Genomic DNA, 19072 nt, shown 5'->3' on the forward strand with positions numbered 1-19072 from the left:
TGTGATTTTGTCAATTGACTTTAATGCATCTGGTAAAAAGGCGTTCACAAAAATGATCGCCTTCTTTATGTCCTCCTGTTCTCTAAAACTCAATATGGACAAGACTGAAATAGTAGTCTACCCACCTCACAACTCAATGCCCCTGCCAGACATCTCCATTTCTGTTGATGGCACTTCCATAACACCTGTCCCCCAGGCTCGCTGTCTAGGTGTAATTTTGGACTCAAGTCTCTCATTCAAACCACACATTGGCCTCAATTCACTAAACTTATCTCCTGTCTTTAATAACTCTTATAGAGTTGTTACCATGGTGATAAGGCATGTAGTATTCAGGAAACATTTTACCTCAGGCAAGCCTAAAGTTAACTCTTCTGTCTTTAAATTAACTCTCCAATCCTTAAAATAACTCCAGAGTTAAAGACAGGCTGTTAATTAGCTGCATGTGAAAATAACTACAGAGGAGGTAAATTAACTACAGAGGAGGTAAATTAAGTACAGGAGAGGTAACTTAAGGAATGAAGAGGTAAGATAACTCTCTCACGTGTGGAGGTAAGTTTTCTCTTGCCTTATTATCTCTAGCATGATCTTAGTGAATTGAGGCCATTGGCCTCAATTCACTAAGATCATGCTGGAGATAATAAGGCAAGAGAAAACGTACCACCACACAGTAAGAGAGTTATCTTATATCTTCACTCCTAAAGTTACCTCCTCTGTAGTTAATTTACCTCCTCGAGTTAATTTATCTCCTCTTGAGTTAATTTACCTCCTCTGTAGTTATTTTCACACGCAGTTAATAAACAGCCTGTCTTTAACTCTTGAGTTATTTTAAGGATTGAAGAGTTAACTTAAAGAGACTCCGTAACAAAAATTGCATCCTGTTTTTTATCATCCTACAAGTTCCAAAAGCTATTCTAATGTGCTCTGGCTTACTGCAGCACGTTCTACTATCACCATCTCTGTAATAAATCAACTTATCTCTCTCTTGTCAGACTTGTCAGCCTGTGTCTGGAAGGCTGCCAAGTTCTTCAGTGTTGTGGTTCTGTGATGCATCTCCCCCCTCCAGGCCCCTCTCTGCACACTGCCTGTGTGTTATTTAGTTTAGGGCAGCTTCTCTCTTCTCTCTTATCTTTTACAAGCTGGATAAATCCTCCTCTGAGCTGGCTGGGCTTTCACATACTGAGGAATTACAGACAAGGGCAAAGCTGTTTGCAGGAAGAAACAAGCAGCCTGAAACTTCAGTGCATGAGAACAGGGGGAAAGAAACACACAAATGATATCTTCAGATTCAAAAGGAAGGCTGTATACAGCCTGCTTGTGTATGGATGTATTTTCTATGTGTGGGCATACTGTACATCAACCTACTTCCTGTTTTGGTGGCCATTTTGTTTGTTTATAAACAAACTTTTTAAAACTGTTTTTAACCACTTTTAATGCGGCGGGGAGCGGAGAAATTGTGACAGAGGGTAATAGGAGATGTCCCCTAACGCACTGGTATGTTTACTTTTGTGCGATTTTAACAATACAGATTCTCTTTAAAGACAGAAGAGGTAACTTTAGTTTTGCCTGAGGTAAAATGTTTCCTGAATATTACATGCCTCATCACCATGGTGATCACTCTAGAAACGGTATTAAAGACAGGAGATAAGCTTAGTGAATTGAGGCTATTGACAAATTATCCTCCTCTTGTCATTTCCACCTAAAAACATCTCCCGCATCCTCCCTTTTCTAACACAGGACACTACCATACTTCTTGTGCATGCCCTGATGATGTACCAACTAGACTATTGCAACTCTCTGCTCTGCGGTCTCCCTGCCAATCGTTTAGCTCCGCTACAGACTATCATGAACTCTGCTGCACGACCCATCCACCTCTCCTCCCACTTCTCCAGCCCAATCCCCCTGTGTCAGTCATTTCACTGGCTGCCAGTTAGACAAAGGATACAATTTAAAATCCTCACTCTCATCTACAAAGCTCTCCACAGCATAGCTCCTTCCTATCTTAATAAACTTATTTCCAGGTACCATCCACGCAATCTCCGCTCTGCAAACGATATCCTTCTGTCTTCTTCCTACTCCTGCTTACAAGATAGATCCTCTCCCCTCCTCTGGAACACTCTCCCTCAACACATCCGCCACTCACCCACACTTACTATTTTTAGGCACAATCTGAAAACTCACCTCTTTCAGGCAAGCATACTCTCTTACCTAGGACACCTTGCAAGCTAGCCACCATTTCTACCACCCCATACACAGCTTCCCTTTACCTACTGTCCTATACGTTTAGACTGTAAAGCCAGGGTCCTCTTCCCTTTTGTCTCACAATGCTGTGTAATGGGTGTACATACCTCCCACCTCTGTGTAAAATATGTTAATTTGTTCAATGCTTTAGCTTTTATACCCTCTTGTCTTGTATCAATTGTTGTATTGTATACTTTGTATTATTATACCCTGTATGCTATTGCACAGTGCCACGGAAGATGCTGGCGCTATATAAATAAGTCCTTGGCATGTTTTGGTACGCCATACCAATTGTTATGTATAGAGTGCTTGAGGGGCCCCTAGTAAAACTTGCACTGGGGCCCATAGCTCCTTAGCTACGCCACTGATGGTAATGATAACTTCTATATACCAGTATGCTCTGAACAGTAGTAATCAAACTGTTCCCTTACTCTGCATACACCACTCATACTGAGGATGTCCTTGGTAGATTTTGCTGTGCCATATGCATAGTTATGTATATAATGCTTGGGAGGCCCAATGTAAAACCTGCACTGGGCCCAAAACTCCTTAAAGTGAACCTTAAGCCTGTTAAAAAAAATGAGATTAACTCATCTGGGGCTTCCCTCAGCCCCCTGCAGCCGATCGGTGCCCTCGCAGCTCCGGTCCGATGCCTCTGGACCCGCCGGCGAACACTTCCGGTTTGGCCGTCACCGGCCGACAGGCATGGGAACGCGAGTGATTGTTCGTGTTCCCAGCCTGTATATCGCCCCCTATGCTGCTATGGCGACCTACTGGCTTTTACTTTTAGCCACACTACACACTAGCCACACACTACTATTAGCCACAGCCCCTCAACAAGCATGCAGATCAGCTGCTCTCACTGAAGTCAGTCTGGGTTAGGTGCATGCTTGTGTTAGGTGTGAGATCCAGATACTACTGCAGCCAAAGAGATCACCAGGACTAACAAGCAACTGGTATTGTTTAAAAGGAAACATCCATATCCCTCTCAGTTTAGGTTCCCTTTAAAGACTACAAACAAGCTGATGACATTCTTCATGAATCACTGAAGAGCACAATGCAAAATTCTAGCAAAGATTTCTACAAAATAAGTGGTGGAAAAAAACCCAAGTCTCCTGGAGAAGACTTAAAACCACATTAAAGTGGACCCACATTAAAAATACAAGATTTAAGAAATATAATCTATTTTCTAAATTATAATAATAAATAGCAGGCTTTTTTCAGCTGCATGATGACAAATCTAAAATATTTTACATTTATTGGAGGAACCCCTTCATTCCTTTCAAATTCCCGGGACAAAATCTGGCAAACTGGTGGAGTAGGTGGAGTCCGGCAATGGAGGAATTGCTAATGGCTGCCCCCAGTATAACCCTAGTTATGAAATGAGAAGGGTGGAAGGCAGGCACTAAAATGCTCATAGGTTTGAAGGAGTGTTTATTTATCTTTGTATGTGTCAGAGTGGTGCAACTAAATATTTTTAATTAAAAAAAAAAAAGTTTGGTTTGGGTCCGCGTTAAGAGAAATTAAAATATGAAGTCATCCATATAATTTATTAACTCCAATTCAACCATTTGTGGAGAATAGCCCTACTCTATAGAGCCAAATTAATCCATGCCATGCACTAATGAGGATAAAACAATCCGAAACAGTCTGTATGCATGTTGGATTATTATGGCTCTGTACAAATTAACAAGCTGACACAGCGGTTCTGGAGGTGTGTTTAGCTTCTAAGGGTAATAATGGTTAATTTGCATATATTCAGCAGTGATGCACTGGGAGACATCTCAAGATCGCTCCAACCTGAATTATCGCAAATTCTTTCTGTTTTAAGAAAGCAAACTTTTTTTTTTTTTTAGCATTTTAGTAAGGGGGCTTTTAGGACCATTGTAGCCCCTCACACACTCCAATGAGTTTTGGTTCACCATAAGCTTGCTGGTTAGTCTGTACCTCTCGGTGTTACAAGCCCTACTCCATAGAGCCAAATTAATCCATGCCATGCACTAATGAGGATCAAACAATCTGAAACAGCCTGTATGCATGTTGGATTATTATGGCTCTGTACAAATTAACAAGCTGACACATCATTGCATTCCAGTGGTTCTGGAGGTGTGTTTAGCTTCTTAGGGTACATTGGTTAATTTGCATATATTCAGCAGTGATGCCTTGGGAGACATCTCAAGCTCACTCCAACCTGATTTATCGCAAATTTTTTCTGTTTTAAGAAAGCAAACTTTTGTTTTTCTTAACATCTTAGTAAGGGGGCTTTTAGAACCATTGTAGCCCCTCACACACTCCAATGAGTTTTGGTTCACCATGAGCTTGCTGGTTAGTCTGTACCTCTCGGTGTTACAAGCCCTACTCCATAGAGCCAAATTAATCCATGCCATGCACTGATGAGGATCAAACAATCCGAAAACAGTCTGTATGCATGTTGGATTATTATGGCTCTGTACAAATAACAAGCTGACACATTACATTCCAGTGGTTCTGGAGGTGTGTTTAGCTTCTAAGGCCCAGTTCACATTAGCATTCGCTATCCGGATTTTCCGGATCTGATCCGGACCGCATACTGTACAAACGGAACGTACGTTCCGCATAGCAATGTAAAGTCTATGCGGACGTTCACACGCGTCCGTTCCGTACAGTACGGAGCCGGATCGGATCCGGACTCTTTTCCAACATGCGCTATTTTTTGGGTCCGGCTCTCCGGCCCACGCACCCGGACCTAAGCCTGACAGCACCATCAGGAACACAGAAACCAATGGGGAACGGAAGGCACAGAACACACTGCCTACAAAAACCTGACGTTCTACCCCACTTCCTATGCGTATCCAAGCGGCCATTTCGGATGGGGACACATGGGCCAAGCATGTCTGGAGTGGAGCAGCAGTGACAGATGTGCTGGAGCTGTTTGGCAGAATGTCGGAGGTGGAGGTGAGGCCTACAGCGGAGGAACCTGATTCTACAGGTGCACCAAGTGCACCTTCTGCTGACCCCAACATTTTTTTTTTTAAATTTCGCGATTTTCTGCCCACGGATCCGGATGGCAGCCTGATGCATGCCTGAAACAAACGGACCGGATCCGGATCGGAACCGTACGGTTCTGATCAGGATCAGGTCAGGATCCGATCAGGATACGATCAGGATCCGGTCCGTTTACTTGCCAAAACGCAAGTGTGAACGGGGCCTAAGGGCAACAATGGTTAATTTGCACATATTCAGCAGTGAGTCTCAAGCTCACTCCAACCTGAATTATCGCAAATTCTTTCTGTTTTACGAAAGCAAACTTTTGGGTTTGTTTGTGGAGAAAAGGTAGAGTCTGCTAAAATCCCCAGTTATATGAGTGGAAGTGGCTGTTTTGTTGCCCCTTATTGATAGCAATGTCCATGTAAGATGTCCATTTATTCCCGGACAATAAAGTTGAGGAAGGGGAGGGGGCTTCACAGTTATTTGCATACGAATTTCAACTTGTACACACACACCAAGTAGTGCATAGCCCAGTGACCAGTAATTTGCATTCCCATGTGCTTTTATTTGAAGCAGCACCATTAAAATGAATGGTTAATAGCCTGGAAATAAACTATAATTAATTTAGCAGATTTTTTTTGCAGGTTTATGAAAAAAAAAATGTAATCATATATCACCTTTTTTCATGCAGGGAGGAAAGCGGGCACTTTTAACTGAAGATATTCTTCCTATTCTTTCGGTAAAATACCTTGTTTTATAAACATTTTAGTTTACTTCATTTTTACAAGTGTGTGTTTTTGTGACTGTATTCACCTGTGTTGTAGCATAATGAGAAGTACATTTCAGTAACCTATACATTTAAAAACCCTGGTGACTTAAGCTCCACCCATCAATACCACACTATACACCTCAACCTAGTTTTTTTTAACTAGAAAAATGCACATTTTTATTCCTTAAATATGTAAAGTAGCCTAACGTGCCTCACAATACAACACAAACGCTTTTTATTATCTGTATTTGAAAAGCGAAGCGTCAACAAAATGGTTTGTGTTCTATTTGCTGCATGCAGCCAACTAAAAAAGATCCTTAAAGCTTAGTACAGACACAGTGGCCCATACGCAACACACTTTTTCTTCTAAGTTTGATCCTAGGTGATAATTTTTCAACTGTTCTTTAAAATAACTTTTCAGAATTTCTCAATTCAACTACCAAAGGTAATAGAAAAATCACTATCAAATTAATTTTGTGTAATTTTCTAGCTTGCTCTGAGTTCAACCTCCTGGGGACCGCCTAATGCCGATGGGCGTGGCCGTGGCGGCAGCGCCAGGACCACCTAACGACAATTGGCGTCAAGTCCTGGGGCTGCAGTTTCCCAGGGAACGACCACGCGCATGCGCGATCGCTCCCTGCCACTTCACGGAACAGAGTTCCGTGATTAGCCTGCTAGCCGTCGATCGCGGCTAGCAGGCTGTTTGTAAACCAAAGGGGAAAGAAATCCCCTTTGTTTACAAGCGTACAGCGCTGCGGTCCCCGGCAGCGCTGTACGAGATCGGCGATCCCCAGCCTCTGATTGGCTGGGGAGCGCCGTCCTCTCATAGGCTGATGCCTATGAGATGTGGAACAGGATGGATCGCCGTCCTGTTCCAATTCAGATGATGAAGGGGAGGGAGGAAGTAGAGGGATGGGGAGAGAGAGCCTCGATGAGGCTGAAGAAAAAAAGAAAATAAACAAACTGCTGCAGCGATCGGACCCCTCCGGCGGCATGTCCCCTTAGGGACAAAAAAAGGAGGCGAGTCCGATCACTGGGCTCCATAGCTGGGCTGTGCAGGAGGCTGAAAAGCCTGCACAGCCCAGTACTGCAAAAAACAGCCCGGTTGTTAGGGGGGGTTAGCACTGTGGTCGTCAAGTGGTTAAAAGGCCTTTAATTAACAAGGTGTGAAAAAAAATCACTTAGGAGAAAAAGTGAATGGCATATTCAGTTCACTTTTTCTCCTAAGTTTTTGTGAGAGAACGCGGAAAAAAAAGCCGCCGCATGTGCTGATAGCAAGGCGGCTGATTCCGCGCCCGGCGCGGCGGTTTGCATGCGGAAGCGTGCGTCTGATAATCTGAAAGTGCGCGGAAAAGTCGCTGCAGGTATGGACAGCAGGGGGGCTGGTTCCGCGTCCAGCGCGGCGGCTTGCACGCAGCAGCGTGCATCTGATGTGGCTGACTCTGTTAGTGCACATAGGTTCAGGAATACGCGTGCGCTGAGAGGCAGAACTTTTATGATGGCCAAGGAGGGATCAGCTGACCAGGCTGGTCAGCTGACCTTAGAGCTGGTAACCATTGGTTCATCACTTAGGGGTGGCGCCAGAGAGCGCTGCTCTATATATAGTTACTGCTGGCCACAAGTTGTCTGCCGTTGCGAACACTACGTGGAAGCACTCAGACCTTAGTCAGATCCAACAGTGTGTTTGAACCAGGAGGACCTGGGAATTCACACTGAGCCAGATTACTTCAGACTAGTTCCAGGGTGTAGAGACCACGGACCTCACACCCAAGACTAGGGAACTTGTGTTATCATTCTGTTATACTTCAGACTAGTTCCAGGGTGTCGAGACCACGGACCTCACACCCAAGACTAGACATTGTTTGATATTTGTTATGCCCTATTGCTTTCCTGACTACTCCTCTGCTCTCTGATTCGGTACCACGCATATCTGATATTCCATTGCCAACCCCTGCCTGTCTTGGATACCGAATCAGCTTTCTGTCTTTGTACTTTGTCTGTCTGTGTATTGCCGACCTGGCTTGCACGACCTCGAGAGCTATCTCTCCCCTTAAGAGATAGTCTCCAGATCTGTCAGTGACATCCACCTTCAGGTGTCACTCACTCTCTGGTCCTCCCTACCTTCAGCCTGACTCCACCACTTGGAGAGTCTCAGGCTGCTGGGAGGTTTCTGTACTCTCTAAGAGCAGTATTGCCCATACTGCCTAATATCACCTGCTCTGCAGGTGCGTTATTCAAAGTCTTACTGTTGCACCAAGCACTCACGATTACATACAGGTGTCCGGAGGTTAGTACTATATCTGTATTATTGATGATTCTGCAGATCATCCATAATCAGGTATATATCTGCATTTTTGGTGATACTGCAGATCACCAATAATCAGATTCTCTCTGCGTGCTGACACCGATCGTTACAGTTTTCTCCTAGATTATAATTTCACACCTTATTAATAAATGCCTTTTAAAGTGAACCCGAGGTGAAAATAAACTGGTGAGATAAACAATTGTATTTATCCTCCTACTCCATGGATCTCATGATTTTATTTTATATTTAAAAATTTACAAAGCAGATTGAATGTTTTGTTGTCTTTACTCAGTGGCAGCCTAGTAACAGTGGCAGCCTATAAACATGAGTATGTACACTGCAGTGCAAAACATTAATAACCAGGCTGTTTTACGTGTTTTATTTTGCTGCCTGAAAGAGTTAATTTTAAGGCATGTCACATGTCCCCTTGGGAACACTAAGCTACCAGCAAGCAAGAAAATAATCATTTTGGCAGTACGTTTTTGCCTACTTTGTGGAACTTTTTCATTTGCAGAGTGCTGAAAAGTTTTTCAAAAACTGAAGGTGAAAAATTATCTCCTAGGAGAAAACTTATGCGAGTGACTTGAATAAGAGGCAGTGTTTGTATGCATTTAATCAAGTCAGGACCTATTTATGCAATTTTTTTTTCTCAAAGTATGAAGTCTTCATAGACATTTATCTAAGTGATAACATATTTTGTTCCCTGGCATTACAGATTTCAAAACTAGCCTGTACAGTAGAAATCCCCAAATGGGATCTAAAACTCTATTCACTTGACTGGGGTAACTGATTGTCACTCACAATGGTTGTATAAATAGCAGCGGTATACATTCCATTCTAGAAGACATTTTTGTCTTCTAAAATAAAAATATGCTCCTTTTTATTATACTTCACTGACACTAGTCTGTAAACCTTATCTGCATATTTGTTCCAGGTGTGGTCAGCATTACAGCCACAACACTACTATGATTTAGAAATCGATATAGTAGACGTCTTAGCTCTTTAATGGTAGACATGCATCATTGCTCTGTGCACTGCAGCAGTTATAACATGTGTCTGTGCTCAGCCTCAATTAACTTTAATGTCCTGCTCAGTTTGCTTCCAATCAAGCCCATTTGTGCATATGCACAAAAATTAAATTAAAATAAAAAAAATAAGTTAAAGGACACCTAGCGTGAGAGAAATGGAATCTGGCTGCCATATTTACTTCCATTTTAAACAATGCAAATTGTCTGGCTGTCTTGCTGATCAGAGCCGGGACAAGGTCCTCCAGCACCCAAGGCTGAGACACCAAAGTGCGCCCCTCCATCCCTTCCACCCCAGCCGTCACACGCTGATTGCTATTACACTAAGAGGCACTCCAGGGCCCCCACCACCATAATCTATAGTTATCTGGCTTGCAGTCACTGCTATGTATCCCATTTTCTTATTTCTCTCCTTTAAACACAATAGGATATTGCTAGCCCCCACTTACACTGCACACTGAGGCTGGAGCCTCTCTTGCCTCTGCCTTGGCCCGGCCCTGTTGCTGATTATCTTCCTCTAACACTTTTAGCCATATAGCCTGAACTAGCATGCAGATCAGATGTTTCTGACTGAAGTCTGACTGGTACAGCCACAGGATTGTTGGAGATGTGAGAGTCGGACACTAATGCAGGAATGATCACCAGAAATGCGGGCCAACCGGTATTTGCTCAAAAGGAAATTAATCTGGCAACCTCCATAATCGCTCTCAGTTCAGGAGTATTTTAATGGATGAGTAATATAAGAAATCACAGAGCGGGATAGGTGGAATAGAATGTTGAAAAGACCAGCTATTGGCACACAGGAGAGTCGCAATAAGGGGTGCTGAGGTTGTGACCACATCGGGGCACTCCCTCAACCACAGTATTAGGTCTTTATTGACCCTGTGTTGGTTGTGTTGGTAACAAACACTGCAATAGATACTTTGAATAGAAGTTATTAAACTGTTCCCCAACCCCCTCTTGAACCTCTGACACGGTGGTTGTCTTTGGCAGGTTTTGGTGCACTGTATCAATTGTTATGTATATAGTGCTTGCTTCGGGCCAATAGTTTCTTAGCTACACCTCTGTTGTCACAGATAATAAATGGGCTGTAGCCCTTGTAGTAGCCACCACATGTGACTCGACTTTTCTGTTATATGGGCGATCCTGGGAACAGGGCCCCTGCAACAGTACTGCCTTTAAGAAAGAGTCTCTAATAGTGTCAACTGCAGCCATTTGCATACTACCATATTTTTCGGACTATAAGATGCTCCTGACCACAAGACACACCTAGGTTTAGATGACAAAAACAAGGGGAAAAATATATACTGTATACTAAACCTGGTGCATCCATGATGTAAGGGCATCTTGTATATTGTGCTCCCTTTGTACCTCATGCCCCCTTGTGTCCTCCTGTGTCCCCTAAGTGTCAATTTCTTTCCTCCTCTATGCCCCTTTGTGTCCTCCTTTATGCCCTTTTGTGTCCCCCTGTGTCCTCCTCTGCATGGGCACAGTACAGGGAGTCCCCGACATTGAGGCGGGTTGGAGGTTCATATTGGCAGGTGTTCACAAGTCAGGAACTCCCTGCATTTGGACTATAAGACGCAGTGAATTTTTTTCTCCACTTTTGGGGGAGAAAAAGTGAGTCTTATAGTTCAAAAAATACAGGTATAAATTGCAGATTATGGGCTTGATTCAGTAAATGGTGCTAACCCATTTAGCATGCCTAAAGACTTTGGTCGTGATAACTAGGGTGCTAACTGGGTTAGCACCGTTTACTAAATTCACATCACGCGCAAAGCAGCGCATCGAGGTGCAACGAAAATGGCGCACCTGATGCGCCTATAAGGTTGCATTGGGTGCGACCTTAATGTCGCATGGTGCGACGTTAAAGTCGTACCGAATGCGACCTTATCGGCGCATCAGGTGAGCCATTTACATCGCACCGCGATGGGCTGTTTCGCGCGCACCGCGTTGTGAATTTAGCTTATCTAAATTTATCTAAATAAATTATCTAAATTTATTTTAAATAACTTTAGGCGTGATATAGGGCTTTTCACAGGCGTGCTAACATTTAGCACGGTTTACTGAATCAAGCCCTATGTATGATGTAATGTTAGGTATGAAAATGATGTTCTGTTTGAAAAAGACTATTGAATAGAATACATTTTTAAAATGGTTTGACTTTATGGCCTAGATCCAGTGGCGTAGCTAGAGATTATTGGGGAACCATAGCAAAACTTTCATGGGGCCCTCAGATGGAGGCACTCTTAAGCAATGCCACTACTGCCCTTACCATATAGATAGGAGTTATCTGGGCAATGTAAACACTCATGCAAACAACACTGCACATATTTCTTGGACACTGAGACAAAGTCAGAGGGTGGAGAAACCCAGGAAAGTTATTACAAGAAGTACCACCTGGGCCCCCTCTGCTCCAGGGACCCATAACAGCTACTATGGCTATTGCTACGCAGGGATGCTCAAAAAAAAAAAAAGTGGTTTATTTGGATTTCATCCTGCTAATTGCATCACCTGTGCGGGTGGGCAAGGTGATTTATTCTTACCCATGAGACGTCTTTGATCCGTCCCTCGGCGCCTCCCATATTGCATTTCAAGCTGCGGTCACGTGATTACAAACACTTCCTCCTTCCGGGTTGAAGGAGGAAGTGTTTGTAGTCACATGACGTGCTTGGAACGCATTGTGGGAGGCGCCGTGGGACGAATCAAAGAAGGCGTCTGATGGGTAAGATTAACCCCTCCTCACCCACCCGAACACATGTTTTAATTACCTGGATGAAACCCGAATAAAACTTATTCGGATTTCATCTGGTGATCATCACTGTTGCTACGTCCCTGCCTAGTTTACAGTTTTCAGTTGTGTTGCAGGATAATTCTGCATGTAAACTCACTAGCCATACAATTCTGCAGACCTGTTCACGGTAGTGTGTTGTAATTGATTGCGTTATTATAACTCACTGAATGGAGTCTTTGTATAAAAGTCTATGTCCAGTCTCCATTGCAGCTTACACTCATAATGTGTGTGCGTTACACAAATGACATATTTGCTGTCAAATAAAAATAGGTATTTTAGGCCTCTTTCTCTCAGGGAGCAGACCATCTGTCAGCTGCACCCAATAACCAGTTGGACCCCTTCAAGGACTGTACATGGCAGTAGGGAGGTGTGTGTTGCACACAGCAGCCACACCAAGTCCCAGACAGGATATGTGGTTGGAGGTTTTCTGCTGCCCTGTAACCACATTAAGCAATAACACACGTGTTACAAATGCTATTTAGCTGCTAGAAGATAAAAGAAGATGGCGCTCATCGTGCAGGACAATTGGATGCTGAACCACACAGCCAGCTTGCATTTCAGCTGCCTCTGTGAAAGGACCCTCAGTGTTTTAAATATTTAAAAAAAATGTTACAATTCAGTAAAGGCAGGGCATGATCTAGGGGGGGGGCAAGCGGGTATCTTGCCCCAGGCGCAGTTTGTTGAATTCTTAAAAAGGCGGCAAAATTTGGATGGGGAATGGCAGTTTAGGCGCCAAAACCTGACCTTGCCCCAGGCGCAACTTGGTCTAGATCCGTTCCTGAGTAAAGGTAACCATACACCTGAAAATTATGGGCAGATTTCATAGACAAAATTATCTCTAATCAAATTGGATTACAGATACATTTTTCTCTTTGTCGAAGCTGCCCATATATTGCTGGCCATATATTGCTGAAATCTTCAGGGGGTCGAGTGAGCCCGCTGTGTCTGCCCCGCCGCTGCCCCCCTAATGTATAAAATGAGCAACCACAACCCCCCCCAAGTGTGTATTTTTATACATTACCTGTCCTGTGTCAGCCTTTAACGGTATCCATCCATCTCTCTGGGTTCTAACAGCTGTGCCAGCGTGTATGCGGCTATTAGAACCCGGAGAGATGGATGGACACCGCACGGAATGCTGCCACTGGACAGCTAATGTATAAGCGCACACAAGGGAGGGATCATTTAAAAACATTATGGCAGCAGCGCAGAGTTTCTTCGCTCGTTCCGACATCGGCCGCAGCACACTCAAACAACCAACTTTAGCCCGACATCTTGCAGCATGCACAATTAACAATGTGACCAATTTCTGTCCCCAAAATCGGTTGCATTGTCGGTCGGGCATGCACTTGGCAGCACAGATTTTCACCCAATTTGATTATAATCAAATTGGATGGTCGATCGGCTGCTAAGTCGCCTGATGTATGGCCACCTTAAAGAGAATCTGTATTGTTAAAATCGCACAAAAGTAAACATACCAGTGCGTTAGGGGACATCTCCTATTACCCTCTGACACAATTTCGCCGCTCCTCGCCACATTAAAAGTGGTTAAAAACAGTTTTAAAAAGTTTGTTTATAAACAAACAAAATGGCCACCAAATCAGGAAGCAGGTTGATGTACAGTATGTCCACACATAGAAAATACATCCATACATAAGCAGGCTGTATACACCCTTCCTTTTGAATCTCAAGAGATCATTTGCGTGTTTCTTTCCCCCTGCATCTCTCATGCACTGAAGTTTCAGGCTGCTTTTTTCTTCCTGCAAACAGCTTTGCCCTTGTCTGTAATTCCTCAGTATGTGAAAGCCCAGCCAGCTCAGAGGACGATTTATCCAGCTTGTAAAAGATAAGAGAGAAGAGAGAATCTGCTCTAATCTAAATAACACACAGGCAGTGTGCATAGAGGGGCCTGGAAGGGGGAGTTCATAGCAGAACCACAACACTGAAGAACTTGGCAGCCTTCCAGACACAGGCTGACAAGTCTGACAGGGGAAAGATACATTGATTTATTACAGAGACTGTGATAGCAGAAAGTGCTGCAGTAAGCCAGAACACATTAGAATAGCTTTTGGAACTTGTAGGATGATAAAAAACAGGATGCAATTTTTGTTACGGAGTCTCTTTAAAGAGAATCTGTATTGTTAAAATCGCTCAAAAGTAAACATACCAGTGCGCTAGGGGACATCTCCTATTACCCTCTGTCACAATTTCGCCGCTCCTCGCCGCATTAAAAGTGGTTACAAACAGTTTTTAAAAGTTTGTTTGTAAACAAACAAAATGGCCACCAAAACAGGAAGTAGGTTGATGTACAGTATGTCCACACACAGAAAATACATCCATACACAAGCAGGCTGTATACAGCCTTCCTTTTGAATCTCAAGAGATCATTTGTGTGTTTCTTTCCCCCATGCACTGAAGTTTCAGGCTGCTCTTTTCTTCCTGCAAACAGCTTTGCCCTTGTTTGTAATTCCTCAGTATGTGAAAGCCCAGCCAGCTCAGAGGACGATTTATCCAGCTTGTAAAAGATAAGAGAGAGAAGAGAGAAGCTGCTCTAATCCTAAATAACACACAGGCAGTGTGCATAAAGGGGAGTTCATAGCAGAACCACAACACTGAAGAACTTGGCAGCCTTCCAGACGGAGCTGGGAAAAAAGGGCGCATGCCGCTAGTGGACAAAAAGGGCGCCGCCATTCACTCCCATAATAAATAGCGTTTAATGGGCGCCGAGTAGGAAAAAAGGGCGCCGGAGCTAAATAAAGTTTATAAACGGCGCCAGGAGCTAAATAAAGTTTACAAACAGCGCCCGGTGATTTACGTTTATAAAATGCACCCGTGCCGAATAACGTTTATGAAAATACTAAACATATTTATCTTATTTAAATAATTAAAACATTATTTAAAGTTTTATCCCTTACTGTTTGTAAAACATTATTATTCACAAAATAAAGCGATCAGTACGTAACGTAAATTGCAAAATATTTTTTGAATCCACAATTAGTAAAACATTATTATCCACATAATAAAGGGGGGTCTTAGGTTTAGGCACCAACAGGGGGGTCTTAGGTTTAGGCACCAATAGGGGGGTCTAGGGGTTAGGGGTAGGTACAGGGAGGGGTACTTAGGCAACAACAGGGGGGGTCTTAGGTTTAGGCACCAACAGGGGGGTCTTAGGTTTAGGCACCAACAGGGGGGTCTTAGGTTTAGGCACCAACAGGGGGGTCTTAGGTTTAGGCACCAACAGGGGGGTCTTAGGTTTAGGCACCAACAGGGGGGTCTTAGGTTTAGGCACCAACAGGGGGGTCTTAGGTTTAGGCACCAACAGGGGGGTCTTAGGTTTAGGCACCAACAGGGGGGTCTTAGGTTTAGGCACCAAGAGGGGGGTCTAGGGGTTAGGGGTAGGTACAGGGAGGGTTACTTAGGCACCAACAGGGGGGGTCTTAGGTTTAGGCACCAACAGGGGGGTCTTAGGTTTAGGCACCAACAGGGGGGTCTTAGGTTTAGGCACCAACAGGGGGGTCTTAGGTTTAGGCACCAACAGGGGAGTCTAGGGGTTAGGGATAGGTACAGGTAGGGTTCTGTGTAAGAGTAGGCTTAGGTATAGTTTTAGTACAATTTTAGTAATAATTACTAATGTATTACAACACTTATTACGAACGTAGTTATATTTATATCATCTTTATAAACAATATTTTCAGATTTTATTATAAGAACAAACCATAAATGACGGTTATTCACAATAATATACAATTATAACAATTAAACATATATTATTGTTTTTTTTATAAACGTAATTATAAGTTTAACTTTTGAAACAGGGAAGATTAACGTTTTCACAATTTCCGATTTCATAAACATTATTTAATGATTTATAATTTTGTTAAACATTATTTGTAAACGAAATATAGCACACTATATTTATAAACCCTATTAATGATTAATTATTATTTAGAGTTTACACCCCGCGCCCTTTTTGTCCAGGCGACCTTTTTGTACGTACGCGCTGCAGTTAGCCAGAACACATTAGAATAGCTTTTGGAACTTGTAGGATGATAAAAAACAGGATGCAATTTTTGTTACGGAGTCTCTTTAAGCTTTGTAAATATATATATTATATATGCATGCATTTTGTAGTACGTAAATGTTTTTTTTTTTTTTTTTTTATTCAGAAAACACTAAAGTGCGCACTGACATCACAGGAAACAATACCGGTAAGGTTTCGATGTACATTTTCCCTTTTCATGTAAATTTTGTTTTGCACGGAATATTTCAGATTTTATTAAGAGTAATCCAGTTTATTTACAGAACTCCAGCCAAGGTTGTCTAAGATATAAAAGTGAGAATATAATGCTACGCATTTGTACCTGTTTGGAGGTGATGAATGAAGGGACATTTTATAGTGCCGGGTTTTACACATCCAAAAACTGCAGTGGAACTGCTGCAAGTGACTGGATTTTCCAGTCCTAAAGTCATAGGAATGTTAAAGGGGACCTAAACTGAGAAGGATATGGATTTTTTCCTTTTAAAATAATACCAGTTGCCTGACTCTCCTGCTGATCCTGTGTCTCCTAATACTTTTAGCCACAGCCCCTGAACAAGCATGCAGATCAGGTGCTCTGACTGAAGTCAGACTGGATTAGCTGCAAGCTTGGTTCAGGTGTGTGATTCAGCCACTACTGCAACCAAAGAGATCAGCAGGACTGACAAGCAACTGGTATTGTTTAAAAGGAAACATACATATCCCTCTCAGTTAAGGTTCCCTTTAAAGGGAACCTAAACTGAAAAGGATATGGATTTTTCCTTTTAAAATAATACCAGTTGTCTGACTCTCCTGCTGATCCTGTGTGTCTAATACTTTTAGCCACAGCCCCTGAACAAGCATGCAGATCAGGTGCTCTGACTGAAATCAGACTGGAGCATTTGCATGCTTGTTTCAAGTGTATGATTCAGCCACTACTACAGCCAAAGAGATCAGCAAGACTGCCAGGCAACTGGTATTGTTTAAAAGGAAAAATGTATATCCCTCTCAGTTAAGGTTCCCTTTAAATAAGTACCTTCCCAAAACTCTTTATCATAAGAGGAAGAAAGTGGTGATTATCTTCTGCTAAGGCAGATCTGTAAGTGTGACATTCAGAACATTTATTCAGAATAGCTCCCCAAGTATGATCACAATATTACAAGGCATCCAACTACATTAGTGGTCAGAAAGATTCCAGAATATATTTATTTATCAAACTACTACATCCACAGAAATGAAAATACATATTTATATAATTCTTCAAATTTTGAATTTGGCCCAGAATTCCTCTCTTCCTCTTTAAGCCTCATCTACACGTGTAGATGAGGCGGCGATCCGGCGGCTCGATGAGGCGGCGATCCAGCGGCTCGATGAGGCGGCGATCCGGCGGCTCGATGAGGCGGCGATCCGGTGGCTCAATTAGCAGCCGGATCGCCTCTTCCGCGTCCCCGCCACGTCCCCGCTCACCGCGCGTGCGCCGGATTCGATTTCCTGCTCGTCCAAGCCGGCACCGCTTATCTTCCGATCGATTCCCTGCCATTGTCCCCTCGCGGGGAGCGAGCAGGGAATCGGCGGTGGGGAAATCCGCCCTGTCGGATCATATCAATCGAGCCGCATTAGCGGCTCGATTGATAAGGAACATCGCAGCCGCATCTACGCGTGTAGATGCGGCTTTAGACTCCATACAATCTTAATGTAACATAATGGGAAATCCTGGATATACCTCTGACACCAGTTAATCCCAATAATGCAATATAAGCCTGCCTAATAAACATAGTCCAACCATTCACTATCCTTAGCATGAACAGAGAATCTAAGACTATCATCAGTTCCCGGCGAACTTCCGTGGTTTGCGATCGTGGCGTACCGGGAAGTTTTTCGGAAGTTCGGTTCGCCCCCATAGTTCACCATTAGGGTCAACTTTGACACAGTCAGCAGGCACATTGTAGCCAATCATGCCTCACTCCCTCCTGGAGCCACTCCCCCCTTATAAAAGGCAGGCCCCGCCGGCCATTATACTCACTCGTGTGCCTGCAGTAAATAGAGAAGGGACAGCTGCTGCAGTGCAGACTCTCTCATAGGGAAAGATTAGTTAGGCTCTTGTAGGCTTGTTAGCTTGCTCCTTGCTGATTCTTATTGCTAAAATAGCACCCCACAACAGCTCTTTTGAGAGCTAATCTTGTTCTTGTGATCTATTTTTTCTTTCTTCTGTGTGTCCCACAGACACTTGCGTTGCATAGACAGCCTTGATAATCCATACTGTGTGTGCACCACTGCCAGGCCCAGCACATTCAGTGACTACCTGTGTGTGTGACAGGTGCACATTGTAATACCCAGTACTGCATATACCTACTACCTGTTCACAGTGCACCCACCTACCTACGTGAGCGCATGCAGTGTGATATACCACTCCATGCATACCTGTTAACTGCACCTGTGTGACTGACTGCACATTGTATTAGTCAAATCAGTGCATACCTTTCACTTCATCCCCCCAACATGGACAAAGCAAAAGGCAGAGGTAGGCCACCTGTCAGGTCTGTTCGAGGTCGCGCTGTCGTGATTTTGTGCTGCCCGCGACTAAAGTGTCAGGACATAGTTGACTATTTAACACAGAACACCTCATCTTTCTCAGCTTAAGCATGGATTCTGGCACCCCACTTAAAGAGGAACTCCAGTGAAAATAATGTAGTAAAAAAAGTGCTTCATTTTTTACCATAATTATTTATAAATTATTTAGTCAGTGTTTACTCATTGTAAAATCTTTCCTCTCCCAGATTCTCATTCTGACATGTATTACATGGTGACATTGTTACTGTGGGCAGGTTATGTAGCTGCTCCTAGCTGTTTTGGCTGTTAGAGACAGCTGTAAACAGCTAATTCCTGTCTGTGAACATTGTTACATTGTGGCAGTTTGCCCAGAGTACCGCGGTACTTAGAGCTTCTTGTGGGAGGGGTTTCA

The 19072-nt window shown here is 43.4% G+C and overlaps 1 protein-coding gene across 3 annotated transcripts in view; it reads left to right on the forward strand.

Annotated features, from left to right (window-relative positions):
• LOC137561541 (ranaspumin-like) overlaps positions 1-19072 on the forward strand; it is a 123378-nt gene that overhangs the window by 62255 nt on the left and 42051 nt on the right. For all 3 annotated transcript variants that reach the window (XM_068272855.1, XM_068272856.1, XM_068272854.1), the window contains exons 10-11: positions 5897-5944; positions 16262-16303. In XM_068272855.1, coding sequence (XP_068128956.1) covers positions 5897-5944; positions 16262-16303 — 90 coding nt within the window. The remainder of the gene's footprint in view (positions 1-5896; positions 5945-16261; positions 16304-19072) is intronic.

This window comes from Hyperolius riggenbachi, chromosome 3 (genome assembly GCF_040937935.1).
Source record: "Hyperolius riggenbachi isolate aHypRig1 chromosome 3, aHypRig1.pri, whole genome shotgun sequence".
Classification (NCBI taxonomy): Eukaryota; Metazoa; Chordata; class Amphibia; order Anura; family Hyperoliidae; genus Hyperolius; species Hyperolius riggenbachi.